The following is a 25,398-nucleotide window of genomic DNA, read 5'->3' as shown; positions in this document are numbered from 1 at the left end:
TTCTTTTATTAGTAATTGTAAACATGAATAATTTTATGTCGATGAAAAATATAATAATGCATTGGTTTGTTAGTAATTAAATTGATGATTGTAGTGTCATTTATTTTTGGGCTATTTTGTTTTCATAAATTAGTGATCACTTTAAAATTAAAATATTGGTTACTTGAGTCAAAAATTGTTTTCTTTTTTTAAAATAAAATAAAAAATAATTAATGTTGCCTAGGTTGTTAGAAAATTTTCTATTATAGATTAATATTAATTATAATTATAATTTCATAAAATCGGATAATTAAATAAAAATGACAATTTATGAATGAGTTTAAATAATAAATAAAGATAAATTCAATATACTTTATAGATAAATTATAATGATTTAGCCAAACAATATAAGTATAGGCCTTAATGAGAGTTCGATAACTTACTATATATTAATTAAATCTCTTCTCCAAAATGTTAATAGTAAAATTTTACCCATTAAAAAACTATTATTCAAGAAGGTTTCAAGGGTGGAAAAGTATTCAATCCAACGAAGGTTTTTTTAGGTGTATTATAAATCAAGAAAACATGATTATTCGAGAATTCTTATAACCCTAAATTAATTTAACTCAGTATTTTATATTGTAGATTGGAATATATATATATATATATATATATATATATATATATATATATATATATATATATATTTTTTTTTTTTGTAAATTACCTTACATTCTAGATATTGGAATAACATTTTGAACGGCAATTACTTGGTACATAGCCCTTTAAAGAAAATCCCATAAAAATTCAATTGTCTGATCTTTTCCACATATTAGACGTGTACCTTTCAAACCAAATGAAAACTCACATTAAATTATGTATATAGGTGAACCAAAGATTATATTTCAATGCCTCTCTTACATGATAGAAAACAACAAGATTCAAACACCATCACAGATTAATTATAAATTACTCATATCAAATCTCAGACTCCACAGTAGGTCTTGAGAGCAGACTGAGCTCTCTGGCCAGCTTCAGTGTAGTAGAACCCAAGGAATTCAACATGATCAAAGGGCCTAAAGAGCAGGGGGTGTTCTTCATCAACCATCTCTTCGGGAGCCTTTATTAAATAACCGGCTTTCGGAATTGAAAACAGCCCAGCAGAGTACCTCGCTTCATTTCCTGTCATCATCACACGATGATATGGAGAGTGCAGTCGCCCATTTACCCATGCCTGAAAAAGCATACATCTCCCCAGTTAATAAAATATCCACTTTGAGTACCTTACGGTTTCACAATTGAAGCATGTCTATTGTAAGATTATTTGATTTTGAATTAAAGATAATATAATATCTAATTACGTGATGATACACAAAAATATATACCTAATGAGTACGCATAATATCACTCTCCCAAATGTTCTAAAAAATTGTCAAACTTTTGTAAATTGATTTCATAGTAAAGATGAGAAGTAGCAAGCTTACATAGAGTGAATCTCCAATCATCGCAATGAAAGAGTCCGGCGAGGGTTTCACTTGGATCCATTCGCCATTTTTAGTCTGTACCTCTAAACCAGAAATTTGATTCTGATACAATATTGTCACTATATTTTTATCCGTGTGAGCATTTAGACCAAGCTTTGTCTCAGCAGTTTGAGGTCCAGTATATTTCATGACTCGAAGAAGATAATTGGTTGAGTTCATATGTTCATCCATGTACTTCTCCAGATCGAAACTCTCCACAATCATCCTCCTGATTGTTTTATCTAGCTCCGATAGTTGCTCAGAATAAGACTGTATGGTTTTGCTGCGTTATAATAAAGTGGATGCATTAATTAACAGATCAAAATAACATGAATTTTTCTTGGCTTAAAGCAAATTATTTTACCTGAAATTTTCGTTTCCTTCAGGCCACAAAATATTTGTCATGCTTTCGACTTCCTCAATAATGTCTGCGTCATCAATTCCCATGCTTTCGTAGAGAGGAACTTGAGGGTATTGCCCAACATAACCATGGTAGGGCTTTTTGGAAAGGTTCCGGAGTTTGGTTTGTAATGGCAGGTCAAAAAGCGCTTCCAGGACATCAAAAAGGCTTTTACGGAGCTCCATAGGAACCCTGTCAAACGTAGCTTCAAAACAACCGTATTCTTCCAGGGCTTTTCTGACCTGGGATTTCACTGAGTCCCACTCAGGAGAGCCTGGTTTCAGATTTGGCTTGGAAAAGTCTATGACTGGAAGTCGGACAGAGGTTTCAGAGCCCATTACTTCTCTCTTTATTTGCAGAAATAATAATGGAGGAAGTTGGTTGACTGTGTGAATTGCTTCATCATTCAAGTAGTAGGACCCCTTTTTATACACTTTCAATCGGTTTTTTTCTTATGTAACACGACAAATAAATGATCTGAGTTGGTTTTTAATCTATTGGCCGTTGTGACAACGATGTTTCACCAATCGACTAGATAAACATTGTTAGAGATGAAGAACTCCTAGTCAAAAAAGATGCTTTTCATTAAAAATCAAACATTCACCGATATTATACAGTCTGGATGTTTATAATATTAGATACCATTATGCTGTGCATAAATCATTCATTGATAACTAATGTAACTTCGCATCAACATCGGGAAAAAAACAAAAGAAAATAGTGAAAGAATATTGTCTTGATGACATATTATATTGGACCACATAAACAAATTAATTAATATCCCTATCACAAAACACGATGCACCGCACTAAATGACAAGATTCCGAATTACAGAAAACCATTCTGGGTGGGTTATCATCACTCTGTTTACAAGATTCTAAAAAATAAAGATCCAATTGTTTTGCTCTTCATTGCTCTTCGTATTATGAATGAGAATGTAGAAGTAAATAAGCAAGGCCTATTAAAATTTACTCGGTCTTAGTAGGGGAAAATCATATTCGGCCTCTACTTTTCAGGGATTATTGCGAATCCTTTTGGTTCCATTGATAAACAAAATACATCCTGACATCTATGCTACATATATATATATATATATATATATATATATATATATATATATATATATATATATATATATATATATATATATATATATATATATATATATATATATATATTTATATATTTATAGACTCAGAGAAATCTTGCCTAAGTGATATTGATACTTATGTCTTGAATCTTGATTAAGCTAAATTGTTATTCTCTTATCGTGAAGGACGGTATTTGCAGGCGTTATTAAGATTTTATTATTAAATATATATTTGGATGCAGAGAAAATACACACAGACTAAACAATAGAAGAACTTGAGCTTGAGGGAAATATAGACAAGATGTGGTTTATTCGTTTGCCTTCATATAGGCATTACAGCGACGGATCATACGTCCAGAAAGCAACAACAAAAGCCTACATAAACAAATTATTCTTCGAAGAGAATAGGGCAAAATTAAGACTTATTCAGCAATCCTTCTGGTAAATTGAATGTTGGTAAATGACCGGTTTAATGGTTGTTTCGAGCGTAAACACCCAGCTGCCTTCATGGCTTCTGAACTGCCGACAACTTAAAAGACTTTGTATAAAATAAAAATAATTAAAAAGTCAAAATTATTAAAATATTATAATTTAATAAATCAATTCATAAAAGCACGCAGATCAACCTATTCAAGCTTCGATACGGTATCACCCAAGACTGTACTGTAAACCCTTTGAATTTGGTGGGTTGGCTAGTCCTGTACTATAACAGACCTTGGAACGGCCTGACCCATTAGCACGATGGGCGTGCCAAGACTGGTTGTTACCATGTTTGGGGTCCTGCCACACTTTCTTCTAGTACCACTTTTATAATGGTATTATATTATTAATATGATGTTTGCATATTCATTAACTTGATTTTATTATGAAATCATGATTAGTTTGATCAATTTGTTTAATTAAACCTTATGAACATACACATGAAACCATATATAAATGTCTCTTTCTCACATAATTTTTTTTTTTGATTTAAAGTTGTGGTCTTTGTTCATATTTTCTATAGCAACAGTTTTAACAAATTAGAAACGTCATTATCGTGCATAATAGTTATAGTCATAGTATTCATCTTCCCAAAATATCTGTTAGAGGTTATTAGTTTAAAATGTAATTAAAAAAATTAATAATAATAACATAAAAAATAGGTTACTATAGTTTTGAAAAATCTTTTTATTAGTTAAGTACTTTGCCTTTATTATAGTTAATTATTGTCATGGGTGTGTTAAATAATTTTATATATGGAGATTAAGGTATACCGATTATTATAAAGATACATACTTATTGAAAGATGATAATAATAATAATAATAATAATAATAATTAGAATAATTAATTAAAATAGATTAGTTTTAAAGTGTTTAAACAATTTTAACAAATTTGTATGGATTATACAAATATAATTAAAATCTTCATTTAATACATGTTTTATCCTTATTTCTAATTTAAAAATCCCTATCTCAATCAAACATTTTTTCATCCAATCTTTCATCTAAAATTTGGTTATTAATTGTTATTGATAAAATTTAATTCTTCAAAAAATGTTAGATTTTTCATTGATAGAAAGTTTGGATATGAAAATCCCCATAGGCGTGATAATGCCTAATCACTATTTATCGTAATTAGTACCGTTCATCATGCCTAATCACTATTTATTATGTCTAGTTATTGTTCTTTACGTCTAATTATTATTAATCACGCCTCATCACTATTTATAATAGATTTTGGAGTTAAACATTTTTGACAAAATGTATATTTCTTAGATATATTCATTTAGGTAGAGCTAACAGTTTTTAACATGACCTATTAACCCGATATAAAAAAATCAGGTTAGAGTTGAGTATTTTTGGCATAAAATTTATTTCAGGTTAACTTGATACGATTTGAAACTAAATCGGATAGTGTTAGAGTTGACATGTAAATAACTCAAATAACCCGAACTGACTCAAATGTTAATAGAAATATTATTTTAGTAAAATTTGTTAGAGATAAATTATATAAATGTTTAAGGACAATATAACTAACGGTTGAAATCTTTACATATTGCATTTAGTTATATATTTATATAATTGCAATTACTCATATTATTCTTTATTTTTATTTAATATTTTATTTATTATATGATAGTGAGAATAGAATTTGGTTAATAATATTATTGAGGTGTTTTAAAACTCTTGTTATATAATTTTTAGACTATTTGTAAATAAAATAAAATATTATTTTGTGTGTTTTATTAATATTAGACGAAAGTAATTTGATAAAGAAATTAAAATGTTAAAAACACTTAGAACAATGAAAACAATAAACAACTCGGATCGATTTGGGTTGTATTAGGTCAACTCAAACATTAAAGAGTTGAGTTAAGGTTGAAAAATTTTCGATATAATTCTAATTCAGGTTGGATTAGAATTAAAGGTATTCAACCTAAAACTCAAACTTACATGATATGAATATCATTTGGTAACATAAATTGTTAAGTCATTTTCACTTAAAATTAGGATATTTTAGTGTATCCTCCTACTTTGAGATAGATTAAAAAGAGAGATATATGTATGAGTAAAACGTAGATCTGTATGCATGATATCATACCTTATTTGGGTAATATCAAAATACATAAAATTTCTATGAACATGTGTTTTCTTAGGATACACAAATATTGAACCATCTGGTGAGCTATTTGAAACAGAAGAACACCATGGAAGAATCTGAAAACCCCTTATTAGTTAACTGAAAAGACTCTGAACATGAACGAAATTTAACATAGGTGTGCACACAGCTGAAATTTAAATGCCGCAGTAGGCTTTAATCAAGTTGCTGTCCATTTTATCTGAGACATTGCTTGACGCAAAGAATTTAATAAGTCCGAGATGATCAAATGGTTTGTACTTCAATGGATGTTCATCATCAACTAGCTCCTTTGGTGTCTCTATAACTCCACTTACGAATGCAAACAGAACAATTGAATATCTCTCTTTGCTAGGATCCACAGTTACTCGGTGATAACATGATCGTAATCTATCATTGCTCCATGCCTTCATCGAGATTAATCCCAAAGAAAAAAAAATATTAGCATTCACAAAATGAAATAGAAGACATATATTAAATATATCAGTTGATAATGAATTAGGATTCTCTCTTAATTTTTAACTTTTTTGAGCTTTTAAGCATGTTATGAGACTTGCATTTTCTCTTAATCATGGTTTGATATTTACTTATTGAGAAATATTATGTGCATCTAATTTTGAGTTTTGAGTATCATATTAGATATTTAGATGATGTGTCATTATATGATTGAATGATATTTTATCTTTAATTCAAAATCATTCAATCACATAATGACGTATCATTTGAGTATTTAGGGTGTTGTTATATTTCTATTTTGTAATTATTAATTATAAGCTTTTATATTTTTAGGTGAAAGCTCAAATCAGAGAAGGATGCTGGATTGACTCACCATGCCTGCATCACCGATGATGACCAAGTAAGATGAAGGTGACGGCTCAAACTGCATCCACTGTCCATCCTTTGTTCTTAACCCCAAACTCTTAACGTCATCTGAATGAAGAATGGACACCAAGCTTTTATCTGTATGACCACGTAAAACAGAAGTATTTTTATCTGTTTCATGACATTTTCTGTATTTGATGAAACGTATAAGATAAGTAGTTGATATCCTTTGAGACTCGTAAAGCTTCTCATCAAGGCCATAGCTTTCGAACAACATTCTCATCACCAATTGCTGCAATTCTGCTACCGTGTTTGCGTATGTATGAGCGATTTCACTTACCAATTAAAATTGAAAGAATAATTAATCCGAATAATCTAATATAAATAAGACCGAATATATACTTGATAGAAAATCTGAAAATTACCTGAACTTATCATTTCCTTCAGGCCATATGGCTTCTGTGAAGTTTTTACAGGCCTCTAGCTTTGTTACATTTTCAATGGCTAAGCTTTCATAGCGAGGAAGAGTCGGCAGCTTCATGTAGCCATGGCCAGGCTTCGGGTTCTCATTTTTCATTTTGGTTTCTTCCGAAAGTTCGAACAATTCTTTGAGTGCGTCAAATACGTTCTTGCGAAATTCTGAAGAGAGTTTGCGGTATGAAGCTACAAAGCAGCCATATTCTTCAAGAGCAACCTTGATTTCATTGCATGTTGATACCCAACAACTTGAACCTGGTCGCAAATTTTCTCGTGATAAATCAACAACGGACAGTTTTGGTACTGTTGCGGGATTCATATTGGTTTAGATTTTTTTGTTTGTAAGTTCGCAAGTCCGAGGGTTGAGGCCTAATAACCGGGAAAACTCAAGTTAAATAGAGAGAGTTGAGATTCTAATTAGCTGCTTTATTAAAGTTCTTAATTATTTTTTTTATAGTTAAGAATTCTTTTCTCATCCGAATTCTCCTGAGTCTTACAATGATTATCGTAGAGATACTCACGAAAAAAAAATTTATAATTGCAAATAATATGAAAATCCGATGGGTGACATCGTAACTACTGATTCAACTAAAAGATTTTGTGCTTTCTAATATAATTTATTTGTTATTATAACTTTTCTGTTAAAAGTATTAATGATGGTAATACTTTTAATATAAAAAGTTTTAAAAATAGATAATAATTAAATTTTTTCGATCGCTAAAACTTTTTAATAATGAGAAATAAATTTTTAACAAATATTTTTTATTTATTAAAATTATAAATTTATTTAGTTTTGATGAAAATATAAATAATTCATTGATAAAATTGTGAATATTGTGCTTATAACAATAAGACAAATTATTTTCCTTTCATTAATTTTTTTTTTTTTAGTGGTGAGATCCATCATTATGATATTACCTTGATTAAGATCGCATACAATATAATGAGAACTATTATACTAGTAAATGATCTCATTGAAAAATAGTAATAAAGTTTATGTGTCAAAGTTGTTTTTAAACAGTTTGATACAATATATAAGTGTATGTTAAAGATGTATCTATTTGATTAATCCATTAAGAGAATTTTATATGCATGTTCACTCTAAGAAATTGTTTGTAAGCGTTAAAACCTCCATTTGTTTATGTTTTGTGTGGATACTTGAGATCGGAGTGATTGCAATCACATATTGACACTGTCAAAGAGAAGGAGCTGCACATGTAGGTTCGTTTTCTTTGATACAAATTCTTAAGGTTGCATAATTGATCAACTTGTTTTGTGATACAGTTCCTATAAACGGATTCTAGTTAGGATTGATGACACTGTGTATGTTTGTTTAATTGTTAAAATTGTACATTCCGCAGCGTTTGTCCTTATTTTTTGCCACAGAATTCCCAACATGATCATCATATAATCACTTAAGGATGAAAACTAGAAAATAATTAGCCATTTCTTTTTCTTTTTTTGTTTTCCCCTAACTAGATGACCGTCATATAACAATTCTTGCATGTGACAGTGAGAAAATTACCTAAAAATAAATTAATCAAGTTTGTTTATGAATTTTTTAAAATCAAAATCTCATCAAAGCATCTAGATTTGTCATGATCTATTCAATTAAATTAATTAGTAGATTGAGATGAGAATAATTATTGTTAAATTGGTTTGTTCGAACCTTAGCAAACGAACAAAGGCTAACGTCATATTATGTGGCCTCTTTGTAAATAAAAAAGGGTGTTATAATTATATATGTATATGATGTAATTCAATATGTATTATTAATCGGATTTATAACAGATATAATGTAATTCAATAACTATTATAAATCCCACTAACATGCACATTAATTTATGGATATATGTCTCATCCTCACATATTTTACTTTGACAGTACTCTACACATCTTGAATCAAATAGAGTGCAGAGGCCAACTTGCTGAAATAAATTATAGCTTTTTAACAGGAGAAATGTTTCCACTTTTAAGTATATAAATAAATACACATATAATAGTTATCATATTATTGAGCATTATTTTAACATTAATTTAAAATTATCTAATTACTTGATGACATATATCAAGTGTATACTTATTTATGTATTCAAAATGGATACATATAGTTTTATTGTTTTAATAGCTATAATATTTGCCAACAAGAAGGCCTCCTTAATTGGGTATTGGCATGCATTTTGTTAAAATTTTGTAAAATCTACATACATGAATGAAAAAATATAATATTAACTCTCATGTTAAGATAAAACACACACAGTGCATGATCTTATCAAAAAGTTTTAATAAGGAGACAAGGGTCACTATCTGACACGATTTCTACAATCTCCTCAATATCATATTACAATATTCTATTGTATTGGAACCATTTTCCATAACTTTAGCATTTATAATATAATCAAAGTGTTATCACCCTTATACCATATTGGGATCATAATAGCACACACCAAGTCACATAACTTTGTATTTAAAAAATTATATATGTAACCCTAGCGTCTACTAGTATAAATTAGCGATAGTAAAAAAACTAAAGAAGAGAGACACTTCCAATATCTCAATAGTATTTTAGCATTGTAATACTACTTTTTCCCTTGTATTGCTTAGTTAATATCATTATTGTGGACATTTGATCTTGGTTTTCTAGTAGAACCATGCATATTACAAACTGATTGTCTCTAATCTCTTTGTGTCTTTTTATCTTCTTGCACTGAATTTAACAACTATTTAGTATACTTTTTGTTGGTGCAAACCTAATCGCTAATAATTTGACATTAAGAGGAGGGCCTCCAAAATCTTCCATATTACTTTTACTATTATCAACTTTTTCCAATGGCATCTTGTTAAAGTATAACTAGATCAATAACTAACATTTACCACCAATCACACAAATGAAGGCATTCCCAATCACAACTGCCTACTTCAAGGAAAAATCAACCTCATTGGTGAAAAACAACCTAATCTAATGGTTAGGGGAAATAACTTATGGCCTCACAAGTGGCAACACAATTGGTTGGTTTAGCAAGCATAATTCAAGTGCTCATCCAACAACTCGATGATGATGCCCTAATGGCACCCATTGGGGCACCAATCCCCCTTACCAATAATTGATGCAAGGTCCCACACCTCTCATACTAATACTCTACGTTTCCTTGAGAGCCAACGATTGATAGCTTGCAAGATGATAAGTTTGCCCCCTTTCGACTGTGTGGATACTCCACGTATTTGAGCCATCACTTAATGTAGATCGATATTATAATTTGAACTATTTTGAAATACATATGGAACATTAATTGCAAAGTAGAGGTGTCATTTTGGTCATGTGTTGCAACCTGAAATCCCAATTGCCTATGTGTCATATATGCCAAAAAAATGAAGAGTTTCCAAAACCCTAATCGAACTCTAAAAACTGTAAGACAATTATTGTGTGATCAAACATTCCCCCAAAAATGAAAGAGAGTTGTATGAATGAACCATCTAGCTATGATAAGTGAGCGACTGGTATGTGAGCAATATGTAGTGACTAAACTTGCCATCTATACATAGGATGACTTGCAATGCGAATAACAATTCTTTTAACTCAAAGTAGCAAGAAAAATGAGTATTAACGTTTCTCAATTTACTAAACAATATTTCATCTTTATCTCTAATTTTAAAATTTTTACAAATAGCATAATTAAAAATTTCTTTAGATATTTAGATTCAATGTTAATACATATTTCTTCTTCTATAAATAGCACAATTGAATATAGGCCAACGGTTGACAAATTGTATCTAGCAAAATTTTATCAAAATGCAAATAATATAAATAGTGAATGTAAGCTTCCAATCAATAAGACAAGACCGATTTAAATATTTCATTTCTTTTCATCATTGCTTGTGCTAGAGGTGTAACTGGTGTGAACAGTGGCCCCACTGAAATTTAAAACTACAAAGTTTCTGCCAATTTTTTGTTTTAATTGTTAATTACTTCCACTAAATTTATATTTTCAAATAAGTGGGGCTGAAATTCTTCTAAATTATTATAAATTTACAATTTCGAGGGCTGAATTAGATGAATACTTGTTTCTTTGTGTGACATGCTTGAGTCCAAATGATTTATTTTTTGCTTTTGACAAAGAGAACTTAATTCGTCTTACTCAGTTTTATTTAAGTGACTTTTCATTAGGAAGCTTGTGGCGTTACTAGAGAATTAGTTGGATACTTATATTCTTGACATGTGCTTTGATAATGAGAATTTTCTGGATCAAACGGAATTAATTCCCTTGTCGAAGAAATAGTTCAAATAGAGAATACGAATATATATAACTTGGTCCATTTACTTGTGCAGATAGCATTTACATACTACTTGTAATTGCAAGTGTTGAAAGAACATTTTCTATGTTAACAAAGATTGTGAAAAGATTGACTATGAAATCGAATGTGATATCAACTAAATAGATAAATTCAGGGCACCATAGGCGGTTGACTTCTTATTACATTTATCAAGAGAGAAATATATAATAATATTATTAATGATAATATTAATAATATTCCTTGCTATGACTTGTGTAAATTTACACTTCTAATTTTACATGTTTCTAATTCGTGGATTTTTACTATCAACAAAGTCTACTATTAGAAGTTTAAGGAGGATTCAGAGCCCATTTCTTCTCTCTTAGTTGGCAAAAAAATAATCAAATCAAGAAGTTTCTACCTGCTCGTTTATTGCTTCACCATTCAAGTACTAGAGCTCCTCTATATTTAGATTTGTGGATCCTTCGCGTATATAATGGGACAAATTCTTCATTATTGTTAGTTCATTTTTATTTTTCTGCGAGGTTTGAATCATTGAATGGTCTCTACATTGACAATGAAATTTCAGAAATCTAGAATGCCAGGCAAACAGATGCTTTGCATATAAGAAATCAAATATATATCGTTTTTCCATACAGAATAAATAATCATAGTTGGTTATTATAGCTTGGTAGTTAGATATGTGAATTATTGATTTGATGCATGTAAGTCCAATTTCAGAATCTTTTGTGAATTAATTTTCAAGAAATCACAATATTCTTAGGGACCATTAATTCGGACCCTTTTTGTCTGTTAGTAAAATTATTATTATCATCTGACAAACTAATATAGCTTGACATTAACATTTTGTCGAAAGGAAGAAAAAATAATCAAAGAAATTGTTCTGATAACGCAATATTATATGATGGACCACTTAGTCAAATTAATTAATGTCGCAAGCTAAAAATTACAGGAAGATTCTGAATCACATAAATCCACTGGGGTTCTTCTCTCTCATGAGTTATTATAGAGATGGCAATGAATCTTTTTCAATCAAGTAAGCTTGCCTCTCAACGAATGGGGAGGGCATTCTGGAATAAAAATGGGAATAAAGATGAGACTATTAAAATCTCCCTAATAAGAAATAGAGATAGATATGTCATCGCTTTGTACCTGTCTCGATCCATCCACAACCTAATATATCCCTGTTATCATATTTAGTTAAATTACTTAATTGGTATCAGGAGAAGTAACAAAATGCAAACTCACAACTTTCAAGCGTATGGACTAGTAAATCTAATCAATTTTACAGAAAAATGGAAAATGTCATCATCATAAACGAGAAAAAGTTATTGTAATTTAGCGAATTCAATCTCTCTAAACCCATAGATTTTAAGGAAAAAAATTAGAAAAAGAAACATTAGAAATCGCCAAGTTAATTCACTGAAGGAAGAGATAAAAAAAAAATTATAAATTAATGAGAAAAGGACTATTTTTCACCCAAGTTTAAGCTCAAATTCAAAATCGCATTCGCGACAGTTGAAAAATCCAAACTCTTACCCATGACCCAACTTCTACTAATTGTTTCGGTTAGTAGAATAAAATATTTATTTTACTGTTTATATTAAAAGGATATAAAATTTATTACTTTTTCCCTCATAGGTTTTAGAAACTAACAATTTCACCCTTACCTAAAATTTTTAAACTTTGAAAAGTAACATTTTCACCCCTAAACCTAGGGTTTCCATATTTTTCAACATGCAATTGCCTCCCATAACTTTCAAAAAATAATAGTTTCACCCCCACTATTCAACTTTAGCTTCTAACATTCCTTTTGACATCATCTCCAACCTCTTCCTTCTCTTGAGCCAACGGTAAAGGTAATGTGACTTAAAGGCGAAGATCTTTGTGATACAATGAAGAGACGGAGATCTTTTCATCTCACAATGGTGCTACAAAGAGACTCTCTTCGTTGCATGGTGTGACGAAGAGATCTCTGCCTCATCGTTCGATGAAAAGATCTTCGTCTCTTCATTGTACCACTTTTATCGTTGGCTTAAGAGAAGGAGGAGATGGAGAGGACTTCCAAAGGGATGTTAGAAGTTGAAGTTGAAGAGTAAAGGTGAAATTGCTATTTTTTAAAGTTTTAGGGGGCGACTGTAGTTTGAAAAATATGAAAACCCTAGGTATGGGGTGAAAATGTTATTTTTCAAAATTTAAAAACTTTAGGCAAGAGTGAAATTGTTTATTTCTAAAAACCTAGGGAAAAAATAACAAATTTTATATTTTTTTAATATAAATAGTAAAATGATCTTTTCATCTCACAATGGTGCTACAAAGAGACTCTCTTCGTTGCATGGTGTGACGAAGAGATCTCTGCCTCACCGTGCGATGAAAAGATCTTCATCTCTTCATTGCACCACTTTTATCGTTGGCTTAAGAGAAGGAGGAGATGGAGAAGACTTCCAAAGAGATGTCAGAAGTTGAAGTAGAAGAGTAGAGGTAAAATTGTTATTTTTTAAAGTTTTAGAGGGCGACTGTGAGGTGAAAATGTTATTTTTTAAAATTTAAAAACTTTAGGCAAGAGTGAAATTGTTAGTTTCTAAAAACCTGGGAGAAAATAACAAATTTTATATCTTCTTAATATAAATAGTAAAATGATTATTTTATCCTTACTTTTAATAGAAAAAATTAATAAAAGTTAGGTCATGAGTGAGAGTTTGAATTTTTCAACTGTCATGAATGTGATTTTGAATTTGAGCTAAAACTTGGATGAGAAATAATTCTTTACCCTAAATTAATTAACTGAATAGATTGAAATACTGATACGTGGTTGGTACTATGATAGAGCTGATTAGAATCAGTGGTAGCAAGAGCTAAAATGAAGAGAATAAAGAAGTGAATGAAAAGAAGAACAAAAATGCAAAGATGAGAGAGAGGAGAAGACTGACACGGTTGTTATGGTTGTGGTGGTGGTAACTGTGACAACGTTGAGAGGCTATTTGTGTGTAGGGTTGGATTTGAACCGAGCCCGTTTGAGTTAGAGCTCGAGCTCAATTCGAATGAGCCCAAAACGAGTCAGCCATATACAAGCTCACTCAAGCTCAAGCCCGAGCTCGAACTCGAGCTATTCGTTAAATTTGTAAATTAAAATTTTTGATACAAAACAACGTTATTTTAATCAATATGTATTAAAACAACGTCATTTTAATAATGAACTAGTTAAAAACTCAAGTTCGAAACGAGCTAAGCCGAGTTCAAGCTTAACTTTCACTAGCTTAAGCTTGAACTCTAGCTTTACTATACAAAACCGAGCTAAACTCAAGCTCAACTCAGCTTGAATCTAGCCCAATTTGTGTATAAGTAACCATATTAGTTTGCAGTAAATAGTTTATACAAGTAATTTGTATTTGTATTACCTACAAATTGGTATGAGGATTTACATATTTGACATATAAATTGTTTTAATTTATCTTATATTTAAAATCATATAATAACTTAAAAAAATCAATTTGCATGAAAATTTTAATTTGTATCCAAAGTTTGTACACAATACGTAACCCCAACTTTTAAAAAATTGTATATACAACCTCGGCACAACATTATCATCGATATATGTGTCACATGGTCAACTATTACCCTCTCACCAAAACGACATTGTTTCATAAAATATTATAAACAACCCCAAGTTTTGACATATAATACAACTTTGCAATACAATCAATTTCTACAAAAACAATATTATTCTAAAAATATTATAAACACAAAAGTTTAATCACAACCTTACCACATCTTCAACCTTGGTTCCACAAAAACTACAACAAGAACTTGTCTGGGGTAGAAATCATAACCAAAAGTGAAAGTCGGATACTCAATGATCTTGGCTTTAGTTTATTGCTCACCCTAGAAATAAAGATGCTAGGGATTGAGAGAGAATCTTTTATTTATTTAACAGAATTTGACATGAATGGCATGGTCTATTGCATATTTTAGCCTAATTTGTTTAGTTGAAAATGTTTCTGCTAGATATTAATCCGATCAGAATGAGCTTATTTATTTATAGTTTAAAAAACTCATCGTTAGAATATTTTTTTCAAATTTAATGAAAGTATAGATAATTTTTTACTCTATTATTTTTAACAACTAAATATGTATGTTCTCATTATTTTTGTTTTATTAAAACTATATAATTCACATAAATAACAATTTTTTTAGTCTTGTATCTATAAACTCTAACAATAAATTCAATCAAATCAAGACTGCTTCCCTAATCAACATCTTTTAGTTTGTATATTACGTGATTATTATCAGCTTGAATTTATATTAAGGAACAGTCTTTGGTGATATCATGCATTATAAATACTGTATGCATACCAATGAACAACAATAAATAAGCATTAAAATTGCATGGATACTGCAAATCTCAATTAGTTAAGGCAATGTTTAAAGACATAGAAGCACAAGAGACTCGTCGGGTCATAGAGTGAATTATGTCAAATACCACCGTAGGCTTTATAACGACATTGGTTAGGTTGAGAAACCTTGTTTGAATAGTAGTAATCAACATAACCAAGATGATTAAATGGCTTATAATGCAATGGATGTTTTTCATCCACCAACTTTTCAGGAATATTAATTGTCCCGTCGTGGAATGTAAACAACCCAATTGAATATCTATCTTCATTTCCGCCCATAATCACTCGATGAGTACATGACCGTATTCTGTCATTGCTCCACACCTGTTTCAATATATAAAAAAATTCATCAATATATCCAGTTGTGTATTTAATATAATATGTACACATAGTATTGCTCTAACTTGATAGTACAATTTTCAGGAAAGCAATATTTATTTCAAATATTGGATTACGTCTCACCGTGAATGCATCGCCAGCCATGACTATGAAGGATGAAGGAGAGGGCTCAAAACCAATCCACTGGCCATCTTTTGTTTTTATCTCCAAACCCAGAACATGATTTTGATGTAATATGCTTGTGAATGTTATATCTTCATGAGGAGGAAGAGCCAGTTGACGATCAGTAGCTGGAGGCTCTTCATATTTCAATAATCTCATATGGTAACTTGTTGATCTAATGAGGGAGTCATAGTTCTCCTCTACACCATAGCCTTCGAAAACCATTCGAACTACCAGCTCATTCAATTCTTCCACTAACTTTGCGTATGATTGGACAGTTTTGCTAATTAAGGAAGACAGAAAAATGTTAGTCTATTATATTTCTATTTTGTGTACAAATAAATCTAATAAAACATAAAATAAAAGCTTACCAGAAAGGATCATTTCCGTTGGGCCACATGAGGTTAGTAAATTTCCGCGTTTCTTCGAAAGTGGTTACATTATCAATTCGCATAGCTTCATGAAGAGGAAACTGAGGGCTTTTCCCAATATAGCCGCGATAAGGCTTCTTGGTATCGTTTAGCATTTTGATTTCTAGTGGAAGATCAAACAACTCTTTGGCTGATTCAAGGACTCGGTTGCGAGATTCTGAAGATAATTTACAGTACACTGCTACAAAGCAACCATACTCTTCAAGTGCATGGCAAACTTGATTGCATACTGAAAGCCAAGAACTACTGTCAGGGTTCAAGTCTTCAATTGATAAATCTATAACAGGAATTTTGGGAACCATTTCGAAACTTGAAAGTGTTTCTTCTTTGTAAGTTCTATTAATTTCCTCCAATACTTTCTTAGTGCTTTGCCAGGGGTATTAAAAATACTGAGAAAAGCCAAATATGTTGTTCATTTCACTGGACAGCTCAAACAAGGATGCTTTGGAAAGTGACGTGTGGCCGGCAAAGTTACTTATCTTCCAAGAAAAATGTATCCATTCACATTGCTAACTCCGCCCGTAAAACTAAATGGAGGGGAACAAGATGTAGAAATTGACTATAATTATAAAACTGTGTCCACTTTATGCTATATATTATAGCTCAAATTTAGGCCAATTAATCACTTAAGGTAAAATTGTATTTGCCCATCATTAAAAATGTATAGTTCTGTTCTTTGTGTTATATATTTTTTCTATATTATTACCTAGTTATGTGTATATATTTGTAGATATATAAATAATATATCATCATATAATAGAATAATTTTAAATTAAATATGAAATAACATCTAATCAAATAATACCACACTTTCAAAGTATACGTATAAAACAATATTTCACTAGTAATGTTTTATGTATTTATTTAGAATTTAGTTTCTTTTTTAACAACGATTAATATGAATAATATTCTCCAAAACGTCTAAATCAATAAAAATTATAAAACACAGTGACGAGTATGTAAAATTTCCATACGAATTATAGAGTGTGATACAACACGAATATCCAAAGCTTTGAATAATCCAAATACAAAGCTAAGCCTTCACATGCACCATTAATTAACAAATAAAACTTAGAAACTTTGCTTCATATAATCGTGTAGTGAAATTTTTATCAGCGCTCAGAAGCATAGCATTTCTTTTATATTTAAAAAAAAAAAGTCAAATACCACAATAGTCTTTGATAGAACAAGACAATCCTTTAGATTCTGCCTCAGAATTGAAACGAAGATACCCAAAATGACTAAATGGCTTATACCGTAAGGGCCTATTGTCATCTGCAAACTCCTCAGGTATATTTACTGTGCCACTGATGAAAGAAAATAGTCCCATCGATATTCTCCTTTCGCTTCCAATCATGGTAACTTTATGCCAACAAGGTCGTATTCTGTCATTACTCCATGCCTAAGACAAAAATAATTTTATTTAAACTCAAATCTTATAAAATACAATACGAAGAGGTGAAGCTTATGAACATTCTTAATCGAGAATTACCTAGGAGATAGATAGTATACAGAGACTCACCATGAGTACATCGCCCGCCATGACAAGAAAAGATGAAGGCGAAGGCTCAACATCGATCCATTCATCGTCCTTGGTTTTGATCTGCAAACCTTTAATATGGCTCTGATGGATTGTGGATATCAAGGTTTTGTCTGTGTGGGGGTTTAATCCCACCGTCGACTCGTTCGCCTCTGGAGTTCGATATTTGAAGTAACGAAGAAGATAATTAACTGACTCAATATAAGCTTCATAATGCTTATTATCAAGCCCATAGCTTTCACATAGCATTTTTATGACCATTTTTTCTAACTCCACCCCTAGTTGCGCGTAGGAATGAGCACTTTCACTAGTTCAAATCCAGAAAACATTTTATCAGAATCATATCGTTAGTCGTTGGAAAAAAAAATGTTATTAATGTAATCAGAATCTATGAAATTAAGATTTCTAAATTTCTGTATTCAATTATTATCAATAGAATTTGCAGTAAATTTTCTCAACTGTCACAAAATTTTTCCCACAGTACTCAAAGAGTAATATTATATGTACCAATTTTAATTATACAAATTAGTATACACATATGTGTGAATATTATTTTATTTTTAATTTAAAATTACCTAATCAAATGACGATACATATTAAATATGTATCAATTTGTGTGCTCAAATATATACACATAGTTTTATTGTTAACCCAAATCTATCATGAATAAATGAATATATAACATCTGACCAGAAATGTTGATTTCCGGAGGGCCACATGAGGTTGGTGAAACTTTGAGTTGATTCAAGGCTGGTTGGATTATCAATGGCCAAGGATTCATAGAGTGGAAGGGAAGCATACTGTCCGAAATAATCGAAGTACGTCTTACTGCTTTTGTTCTTCATTTTGATCTCAGTCGAGAGATCAAATAATTCTGCAGCTGTGGCAAAGACATAATTGTGAAGTTCCAAAGGAACTTTGCGGTAAATCGCTTCAAAACACCCGAACTCTTCAAATGCATTCCTTATTTCTTTGGATGCAGATTGCCAGACGCTTGTGTCTGGCTTCAATCTTTCGTTTGACATATCTATAACAGGGATCTTGGGCTGTGATTGCGAATCCATAACTTTGATTGTTATAATTTTTCTGTGTTTAGTTTCTTGGTTGATTTTTTGGCTTTGAGGGTTATATTTATAAACAATCATTGGGCAAATATGGCCATATATAAAAATCCGAATTGGAAAATCTATGCCTGTTCTCTGATCTTAATTTTTTATTTTTTGACGTCTTTCTTATGGGTGTTTTCTTATCCGTGTGCTATCTAACTAGTTTTATGTACGCAATAGGACCACTATGTTGATGCATGCAATATATGACCACTAAATATTAATCATTTAGTCACAATCAAAATAAAAAATTTGATTCTTATATATAAATCCTGATTTAAATAAATTTAGATCCTCTCTACCTTTAATTGACTTACCTAAGTGAAGTAAACTCTTTTTAAGTCTAAGAGTTAAAAAGCTGAACTTGTTTGAGCTCGACTTGAATGAGCTCAGTTTTAGGTCTAAGAGTTAAATACTTTCGAGCTCAAACTTTTGGGTTATTTGGCTTGTTAAGCTTGTGACTATGAAAAATTCAATATAAATCAATTAAAATGATATTAGTTTAACTAATACATATCAAAATAATATCGTTTTAATATCGAACCGAGCTTAAAGTTTGGTTTGAAATTGAACTTGAGTTTAACTCTTTTTAAATAAACCAAACTTGAATATTTTTAAAGTGAGTTTGATGAGTTCAAGTTCGAGTTTGATTTCACTCAAGTTAGGCCAAGCTCAAGCTTAGGTGAGTGTGAATTTGGCTCGATTTGAATCCAACTCTAAATCCAATAGCGTCTTTTAATATGTATTAAATAGGACAAATGGGTATTATGATTCAAATTGATATGTGTGTATGCATTAATATTATGGACGTGTCTAGCAGTGAGTTAGCACTAACGGTGTGTTTGGTTGAGGGATTTTAATATTACCTTGGTAATCTATCTTTTATTCCCTTGTTTGGTTTGTCAGTAATAAAAGATTACAGTAATCTTCTATTACCAATGCTGACGTAGCAGGTAATATAGATGGTAATCTGATTACCACCTTCACCTTAGGTATTTAAAGATTACTGGGGTAATCTTGAATTTATTATAATTATATTATTATTTATTAATTTTTTGAGATAAAAATAAATTTATTTTTAGTTAATATGACAAATAATATAAAAAATATTTAAAAATAATTATATTCAAGGGCATTTAAGTAAAATAATTTACTAGTAATATTTTATTACCTTTAACCAAACAAAATAATTATTTATACCTACCAAATTTTATCAAACATAGTAATCATTTATATCCAGTAATCTTCTAAGTAATCTATCTTCAAGGTAATCTTTCTATTTTAGTAATCAAACATTACTCAAGCCAAACGTTCCCTAAAGGCTTTGGGATGTTGCCATTTGTTGTTAAATTTTGGATATGTCATAGAGTTATTCCCTTATGATCTAGATTGCTGCTATCCTCCATTCTGAAAGATGAGCTTAGGTTATATCGATTTAGACTAGTTTTATAATGTATATACTTAAAAATATATATATTAAATATATTTGTTATATTATCAATATCGCCAACTTGTTCATGTGAAGGCAAGACCAGTCTCGATGGTCTCAATCAAATCTGATTTTTGGTTGGATTAAGTAGAGCGTGGTCCAGAATCGTGAGCTCACCTGCTGCGTCACAAAAATATCAGTTGGAAAGTCTCAACTGCTTGTTTTTATTCTAATCACTCTGAAATTGAATAATGGAATATCAATGTCTCCACTTACAGACTTATCGATCGATCATGAAAGGTCACCTAATCAAAAACTTGAATTCATATTAGTGTCGATAATGATAGGGTCCTCCCAACAGCTTTACTTTTAATTGAAATGATGCAAATCCCAATTTAGCTTTTAAGCATGGAACAACCAAAACTAGATTATGAATGTTTTTGATCAATTGAAATATAAGAACTTGTCCTAGGATTCAAGTCTTCGTTCCATAAAATCATAGAGGATCCAATACAAAAAACTCTTTTGCCCTGATACAAAGTCCACAATAACAGTCTACTTTGTTTTATCAAAAACTCCAAAATTAATTAATAAGAATATAGTATTTGTCGCGCATTCAGTGTTATGTTTTCTCATTTTGTCATGAAACATTTAATTCAATTTGAGGTGAAATATCTAAAGTTTGATCTCAAGAGATGGATCGACCAACTAGTGATAAATGATGATTAAATAAATAATTACACAAAATATCATAGCATGTTTGTAAGATCTTATTCAATTCATGTTAGAGGTGTGTATAGTTCGGTTTAATGTAGTTTGAGAGTTTTTTTCAAACTATATTGAAAAAAAATAGTTTAAACAGTTTTTAAATCAAATTAAATTAAACCATTTTAATTTTAAAACAAAACTAAATTAAACTGAAAAAATTTCGGTATAGTTGAGATTAGATTAAAGTTTAAACTTGTTAAAATCATTTACTTCAAAATATATATTATTTAATAAAATTAATAAAATTATAAATTTTTAGTATATAATATAACATATAAAATATATATATACATGTAAAAAAAAAATTAAATATGAAAAAAAGTTATTCACCTAATTGTTTATTGAAAACTTCTTTTAACTATAATTATATTTATATATTTTAAAAAAATATAGTTTACAGTTTAGTTTGTTTTGAAAATCGCCCAAACTATAATATAGAATGAAAAAATATTTTTTAAAAATTTACCAATCTAAACTAAACAATTTTATAAACAAAACCAAATCGTAATTTTTAAGAGATTTAGTGTGATTTTATAATTTGAATCGAATTATATAAACCCCTAATTTATGTCAATATTTAGAGTCATTTGTCTAGGTTTTGATTATATTTTGTCTTCATAATTAATACACACATATGGTTGGGTTGTCAATATACCTCTAATAAATGAAAATATTTATATTATTACTAAACCAACATTATATATATAATTCTTCCTTCTAGTTCATAAGATAATTGATGATAAGGAAATCAGCCATGAATATTGATATGCGATCATAAATATTTCACAGCAGGAGGAATTATATATAACAAATCCAATATTATACAGAAACATCATTTAACGTTACATTATTTTGAAAGGCAGCCACACAACAACCAATCCATAATTATTTTTGTTTAAATCATTACATGGCTAATTCAAGAATGTCTTTGAGATTATTGGAGTACCATAGTACACAATAGCTGGTATTTATTATTCAGAAATGGTGCATCACACAAGATTCATATATAGCTTGAACATCTGATCAGCTAATATACATGTTAAACAAATAACTGAAATATTAAACACCACAGTAAGCTTTGATGGGGCACTTGGCTTTGTAGCCCTCATCTGTGCGAAAGAAACGCAGCAGCCCCAGATGCTCAAAGGGTTTGTATTGCAAAGGGTGTTCTTCATCAACAAGCTCGTCAGGAACTTGCACCATTCCATTGCTGAATGAAAACAGCGCAAGAGAGTATCTGTCAACCTCCCCTTTCATTATCACTCGATGGCTCGGCGAGTGAATCCTGTCATTGCTCCACGCCTAAGAACAGAAAGAACTAAGAATTAAAAAACCCATGAACCATGAAAAAAATTATGCAAAATTGTTGTGTCAAATATTAGCTTGGTCGATTGAGATGGTGACTCGCCATGAACGCATCTCCAGCAATGACCACAAATGATGAAGGTGATGAAAAGTCAATATTAATCTTCTGGCCGTCCGTCGTGTCAATCTCGAGGCCATTGATTTGATTTTGATGAAGGATAGTGGTGAAGCTCTTGTCAGTGTGAGTGACAAAACCTAGATTAGGTTCATCACCTTTAGGGGCTCTATTTTTCAAGATTCGAAGAAGGTAAGTGATTGACTTGGTGTAGGAATCACAGTATTTCTCCAAGCCATAGCTTTCAAACACCATTCTTGTCACCATTTGATCTAATTCCGCTGCTAGCTGTGCATATGCATGCACAGTTTTACTGGCCAAGAGCAGAAAATTAAAGTCAAACAAATAATAAACAAAAACAGAAATAAGAGGTAAAATGATACCTGAAATGATCATTTCCTTGAGGCCACATGACATTTGCGAAGTTTTCAGTTGCTTGTAGAGAAGTTGCATCATCGATGCCCATGCTTTCATGGAGAGGAAGTTCAAGAATTTGGCCAACGTAACCACTTAAGGGTTTTTCATATCTATTTTTCATTTTTGTTTCAGTGGGGAGATCAAACAAGTCTTTTAAGCAATCAAAAACTTCAAAGCGAAGTTTTGATGGAAAGTTATTGTACTTCATTATGAAACAGCCATACTCTTCAAGTGCTTGTCGAACTTCATTACAAGTTTTGAGCCAAGAAATTGTTCCGGGCTCCAAGTCTTTCTTGGAAAAATCAAGAACGGGAATCTTGGGCAAAATTTCGCAACCCATATTATGCTTTTTTTTTTTTTTTTCTTTCAAGGACAATTAATTCTTGGTGTTGTGGATACGTATTTTGAAGCTCAACTTTCTTTATAAGTTAATAGCTTCCATAGAAGACAAATTAACAAGATGATGTTGCAATAGGAACAATGTTGGCTCGAATATTTCTTTGTGACTGGCATTATGATTTCTAGCAGAATGGATTTTTCTGAGGAGCATATGCTTAGACAATCAAATTGGTGGTTAATGAGAAACCCTTAAACTAAAAAGATTTCATGGTCATTATTACTGTAATAAATATAATAAAAGAACAAAATGGCAAAAAGCTTATCAATGCTTTCAAAATCAACACAGTCTTCTAAATTGAATATATTAAAAATTTTGTATTTTCTGTTTGAATTAATCTTCGCCAAATTTGTTCTTCTTAGGACCACGATTAGTTTAAGAGCAAAGTTTTTAATCAATTTTAGGGTTGTCAAAATCTGGTCCCAAAATCCGGAGAAAAGGAATTTTTTTTTTTTATAATAGAAATGTCATTATAAAATATTTTCATTTCTTTTATTTTCTCAATTAATAAAGTTATTTTATAAATATTTATTTGCTCAAAACTTCTTCCCGTACTTCAGTCACATCTGATTAGGTGTAACCAAAATGCTTCCATTTTCATTGAAAAGAAGTCACCTAATTATGAATTCAACATCATATTTTTATAAAGTAATAAATTTAAAATTTTCTTGGTGTGCTTATATATATATAATTGTACGAATTTTTATTTTTCTGGATGATTTGTTTTTTCTACATATATAATATATGCTTAAATTTCATTTTCACTAGCTGGTTAAGTACATTTAATATGAAATATTAACTCAACTTGTTACTAGGACCACAATCTCATTAATTAACTAAAATCATAAACTTTTAGAAGAGAAATTTGATATCAAATAAAACATAATTATCATTATGAGGTTGATGTAGAGAAAGCTATAAGTTAATATTTTTTTAAGTACTGGTCCAATCCAATTTATACAATAAAATTTATATTATAAAGATTAAACCTTAGATGAAACCACAACATTTGTCATTGATAATGCTTTCTTTTTCATATGTACTATAGTTTAATGTTAGCTATAATATCTTAAAAGCGATGTTTTTATAACCAAATCATATATCAATCGGATGGAGAGGGTAATCTAGTCCAACCAGTGGTTGGATCAATTGATTAGTAGTCAGACTAGTTAATTATTCTAAATAATATTAAAAAATTATATAATTTATAATTAATTTTATAATTTGACTTATTTAATATTAAAATAAGTTTAATTTGATGGGGTGTGTGTGTATATATATATATATTCAAATATGATAAATAAAGGTCTTGGTTCAAATTTTCATAATAAATTTTTGAAAAAAATCAATTTTTTATATTAACAAGTCAAACCCAATTTTATACATAGTCAAATCGGTTTGGTTAATGGTTGACGGTTCAATCAATCAGATTGGCTAGTCCGGTCTGATTTTTAAAATCATGCTTGAAAACTTATTTATCAATTAAGATTGATCCATCTAAGTGTTGATTTAATTTTAATTTTGGATTAAGGGAGAAGTGAATGGTGTCAAACAAATACATAAAAGAGGGTGGAAACTAGAAACAAAGAGAAAGAAAATTTGACCAGGGCCCTTCAGACAGTAAGTCTAATACAGACCCTATTTTTAAAGTTACTAAATCCACCCTAGCTCTTTCAATTATGTTGTAAAATTTCTTATCGCTTTTCCTTTTAAAAATGTTTACATTAATAAGGATGATTTTTCTCCGTAAGAGAATTGTCAATGCCTCTGGAAATTGAGCATCCTAATTGACA

General features: G+C 30.2%; 5 protein-coding genes across 5 annotated transcripts; all 5 read right to left on the bottom strand.

The window, feature by feature from the left end:
- Positions 1-824: 824 nt before the first annotated feature.
- LOC123218535 (probable 2-oxoglutarate-dependent dioxygenase AOP1) lies at positions 825-2,297 on the bottom strand. The gene is made up of 3 exons (XM_044640013.1): positions 1,867-2,297; positions 1,464-1,785; positions 825-1,213 (listed from the first exon to the last, which is right to left on the bottom strand). Exons 1-3 carry the CDS (start codon positions 2,238-2,240, stop codon positions 965-967), a joined length of 945 nt encoding a protein of 314 aa, XP_044495948.1. The 5' UTR covers positions 2,241-2,297; the 3' UTR covers positions 825-964.
- Positions 2,298-5,768: 3,471 nt separating this feature from the next.
- LOC123218959 (2-oxoglutarate-dependent dioxygenase AOP2-like) lies at positions 5,769-7,228 on the bottom strand. Its single transcript, XM_044640618.1, has 3 exons — positions 6,858-7,228; positions 6,440-6,767; positions 5,769-6,017 (listed from the first exon to the last, which is right to left on the bottom strand). The coding sequence occupies exons 1-3, from the start codon at positions 7,226-7,228 to the stop codon at positions 5,769-5,771; spliced, it is 948 nt and encodes a 315-aa protein (XP_044496553.1).
- An 8,446-nt stretch (positions 7,229-15,674) lies between these two features.
- LOC123218958 (deoxypodophyllotoxin synthase-like) lies at positions 15,675-16,830 on the bottom strand. The gene is made up of 3 exons (XM_044640617.1): positions 16,469-16,830; positions 16,059-16,380; positions 15,675-15,920 (listed from the first exon to the last, which is right to left on the bottom strand). Exons 1-3 carry the CDS (start codon positions 16,828-16,830, stop codon positions 15,675-15,677), a joined length of 930 nt encoding a protein of 309 aa, XP_044496552.1.
- An 857-nt stretch (positions 16,831-17,687) lies between these two features.
- On the bottom strand, positions 17,688-19,132 carry LOC123218083 (probable 2-oxoglutarate-dependent dioxygenase AOP1). Its single transcript, XM_044639297.1, has 3 exons — positions 18,759-19,132; positions 18,051-18,375; positions 17,688-17,930 (listed from the first exon to the last, which is right to left on the bottom strand). The coding sequence occupies exons 1-3, from the start codon at positions 19,130-19,132 to the stop codon at positions 17,688-17,690; spliced, it is 942 nt and encodes a 313-aa protein (XP_044495232.1).
- Positions 19,133-22,366: 3,234 nt separating this feature from the next.
- Positions 22,367-23,572, bottom strand: LOC123217995 (probable 2-oxoglutarate-dependent dioxygenase AOP1). Its single transcript, XM_044639136.1, has 3 exons — positions 23,175-23,572; positions 22,780-23,104; positions 22,367-22,673 (listed from the first exon to the last, which is right to left on the bottom strand). The coding sequence occupies exons 1-3, from the start codon at positions 23,546-23,548 to the stop codon at positions 22,431-22,433; spliced, it is 942 nt and encodes a 313-aa protein (XP_044495071.1). The 5' UTR covers positions 23,549-23,572; the 3' UTR covers positions 22,367-22,430.
- Between the last annotated feature and the right edge of the window lie 1,826 nt (positions 23,573-25,398).

Source organism: Mangifera indica, chromosome 6 (genome assembly GCF_011075055.1).
Source record: "Mangifera indica cultivar Alphonso chromosome 6, CATAS_Mindica_2.1, whole genome shotgun sequence".
Classification (NCBI taxonomy): Eukaryota; Viridiplantae; Streptophyta; class Magnoliopsida; order Sapindales; family Anacardiaceae; genus Mangifera; species Mangifera indica.
This window is presented reverse-complemented; position numbering and strand designations above follow the sequence as displayed.

Coding starts and splice junctions, on each gene's coding strand:
- LOC123217995 (XM_044639136.1), bottom strand. CDS start 23,548: ATGGGTTGCGAAATTTTGCCCAAGATTCCCGTTCTTGATTTTTCCAAG. Junction 23,105..23,174: donor CAAGGAAATGATCATTTCAG/GTATCATTTTAC, acceptor GCTCTTGGCCAG/TAAAACTGTGCATGCATATG. Junction 22,674..22,779: donor TTGCTGGAGATGCGTTCATG/GCGAGTCACCAT, acceptor TTCTGTTCTTAG/GCGTGGAGCAATGACAGGAT.
- LOC123218535 (XM_044640013.1), bottom strand. CDS start 2,240: ATGGGCTCTGAAACCTCTGTCCGACTTCCAGTCATAGACTTTTCCAAG. Junction 1,786..1,866: donor GAAGGAAACGAAAATTTCAG/GTAAAATAATTT, acceptor ATTATAACGCAG/CAAAACCATACAGTCTTATT. Junction 1,214..1,463: donor TGATTGGAGATTCACTCTAT/GTAAGCTTGCTA, acceptor ATGCTTTTTCAG/GCATGGGTAAATGGGCGACT.
- LOC123218958 (XM_044640617.1), bottom strand. CDS start 16,830: ATGGTTCCCAAAATTCCTGTTATAGATTTATCAATTGAAGACTTGAAC. Junction 16,381..16,468: donor AACGGAAATGATCCTTTCTG/GTAAGCTTTTAT, acceptor TTCCTTAATTAG/CAAAACTGTCCAATCATACG. Junction 15,921..16,058: donor TGGCTGGCGATGCATTCACG/GTGAGACGTAAT, acceptor ATATTGAAACAG/GTGTGGAGCAATGACAGAAT.
- LOC123218083 (XM_044639297.1), bottom strand. CDS start 19,132: ATGGATTCGCAATCACAGCCCAAGATCCCTGTTATAGATATGTCAAAC. Junction 18,376..18,758: donor TCCGGAAATCAACATTTCTG/GTCAGATGTTAT, acceptor GATTTGAACTAG/TGAAAGTGCTCATTCCTACG. Junction 17,931..18,050: donor TGGCGGGCGATGTACTCATG/GTGAGTCTCTGT, acceptor TTTTTGTCTTAG/GCATGGAGTAATGACAGAAT.
- LOC123218959 (XM_044640618.1), bottom strand. CDS start 7,228: ATGAATCCCGCAACAGTACCAAAACTGTCCGTTGTTGATTTATCACGA. Junction 6,768..6,857: donor GAAGGAAATGATAAGTTCAG/GTAATTTTCAGA, acceptor TTAATTGGTAAG/TGAAATCGCTCATACATACG. Junction 6,018..6,439: donor TCATCGGTGATGCAGGCATG/GTGAGTCAATCC, acceptor ATCTCGATGAAG/GCATGGAGCAATGATAGATT.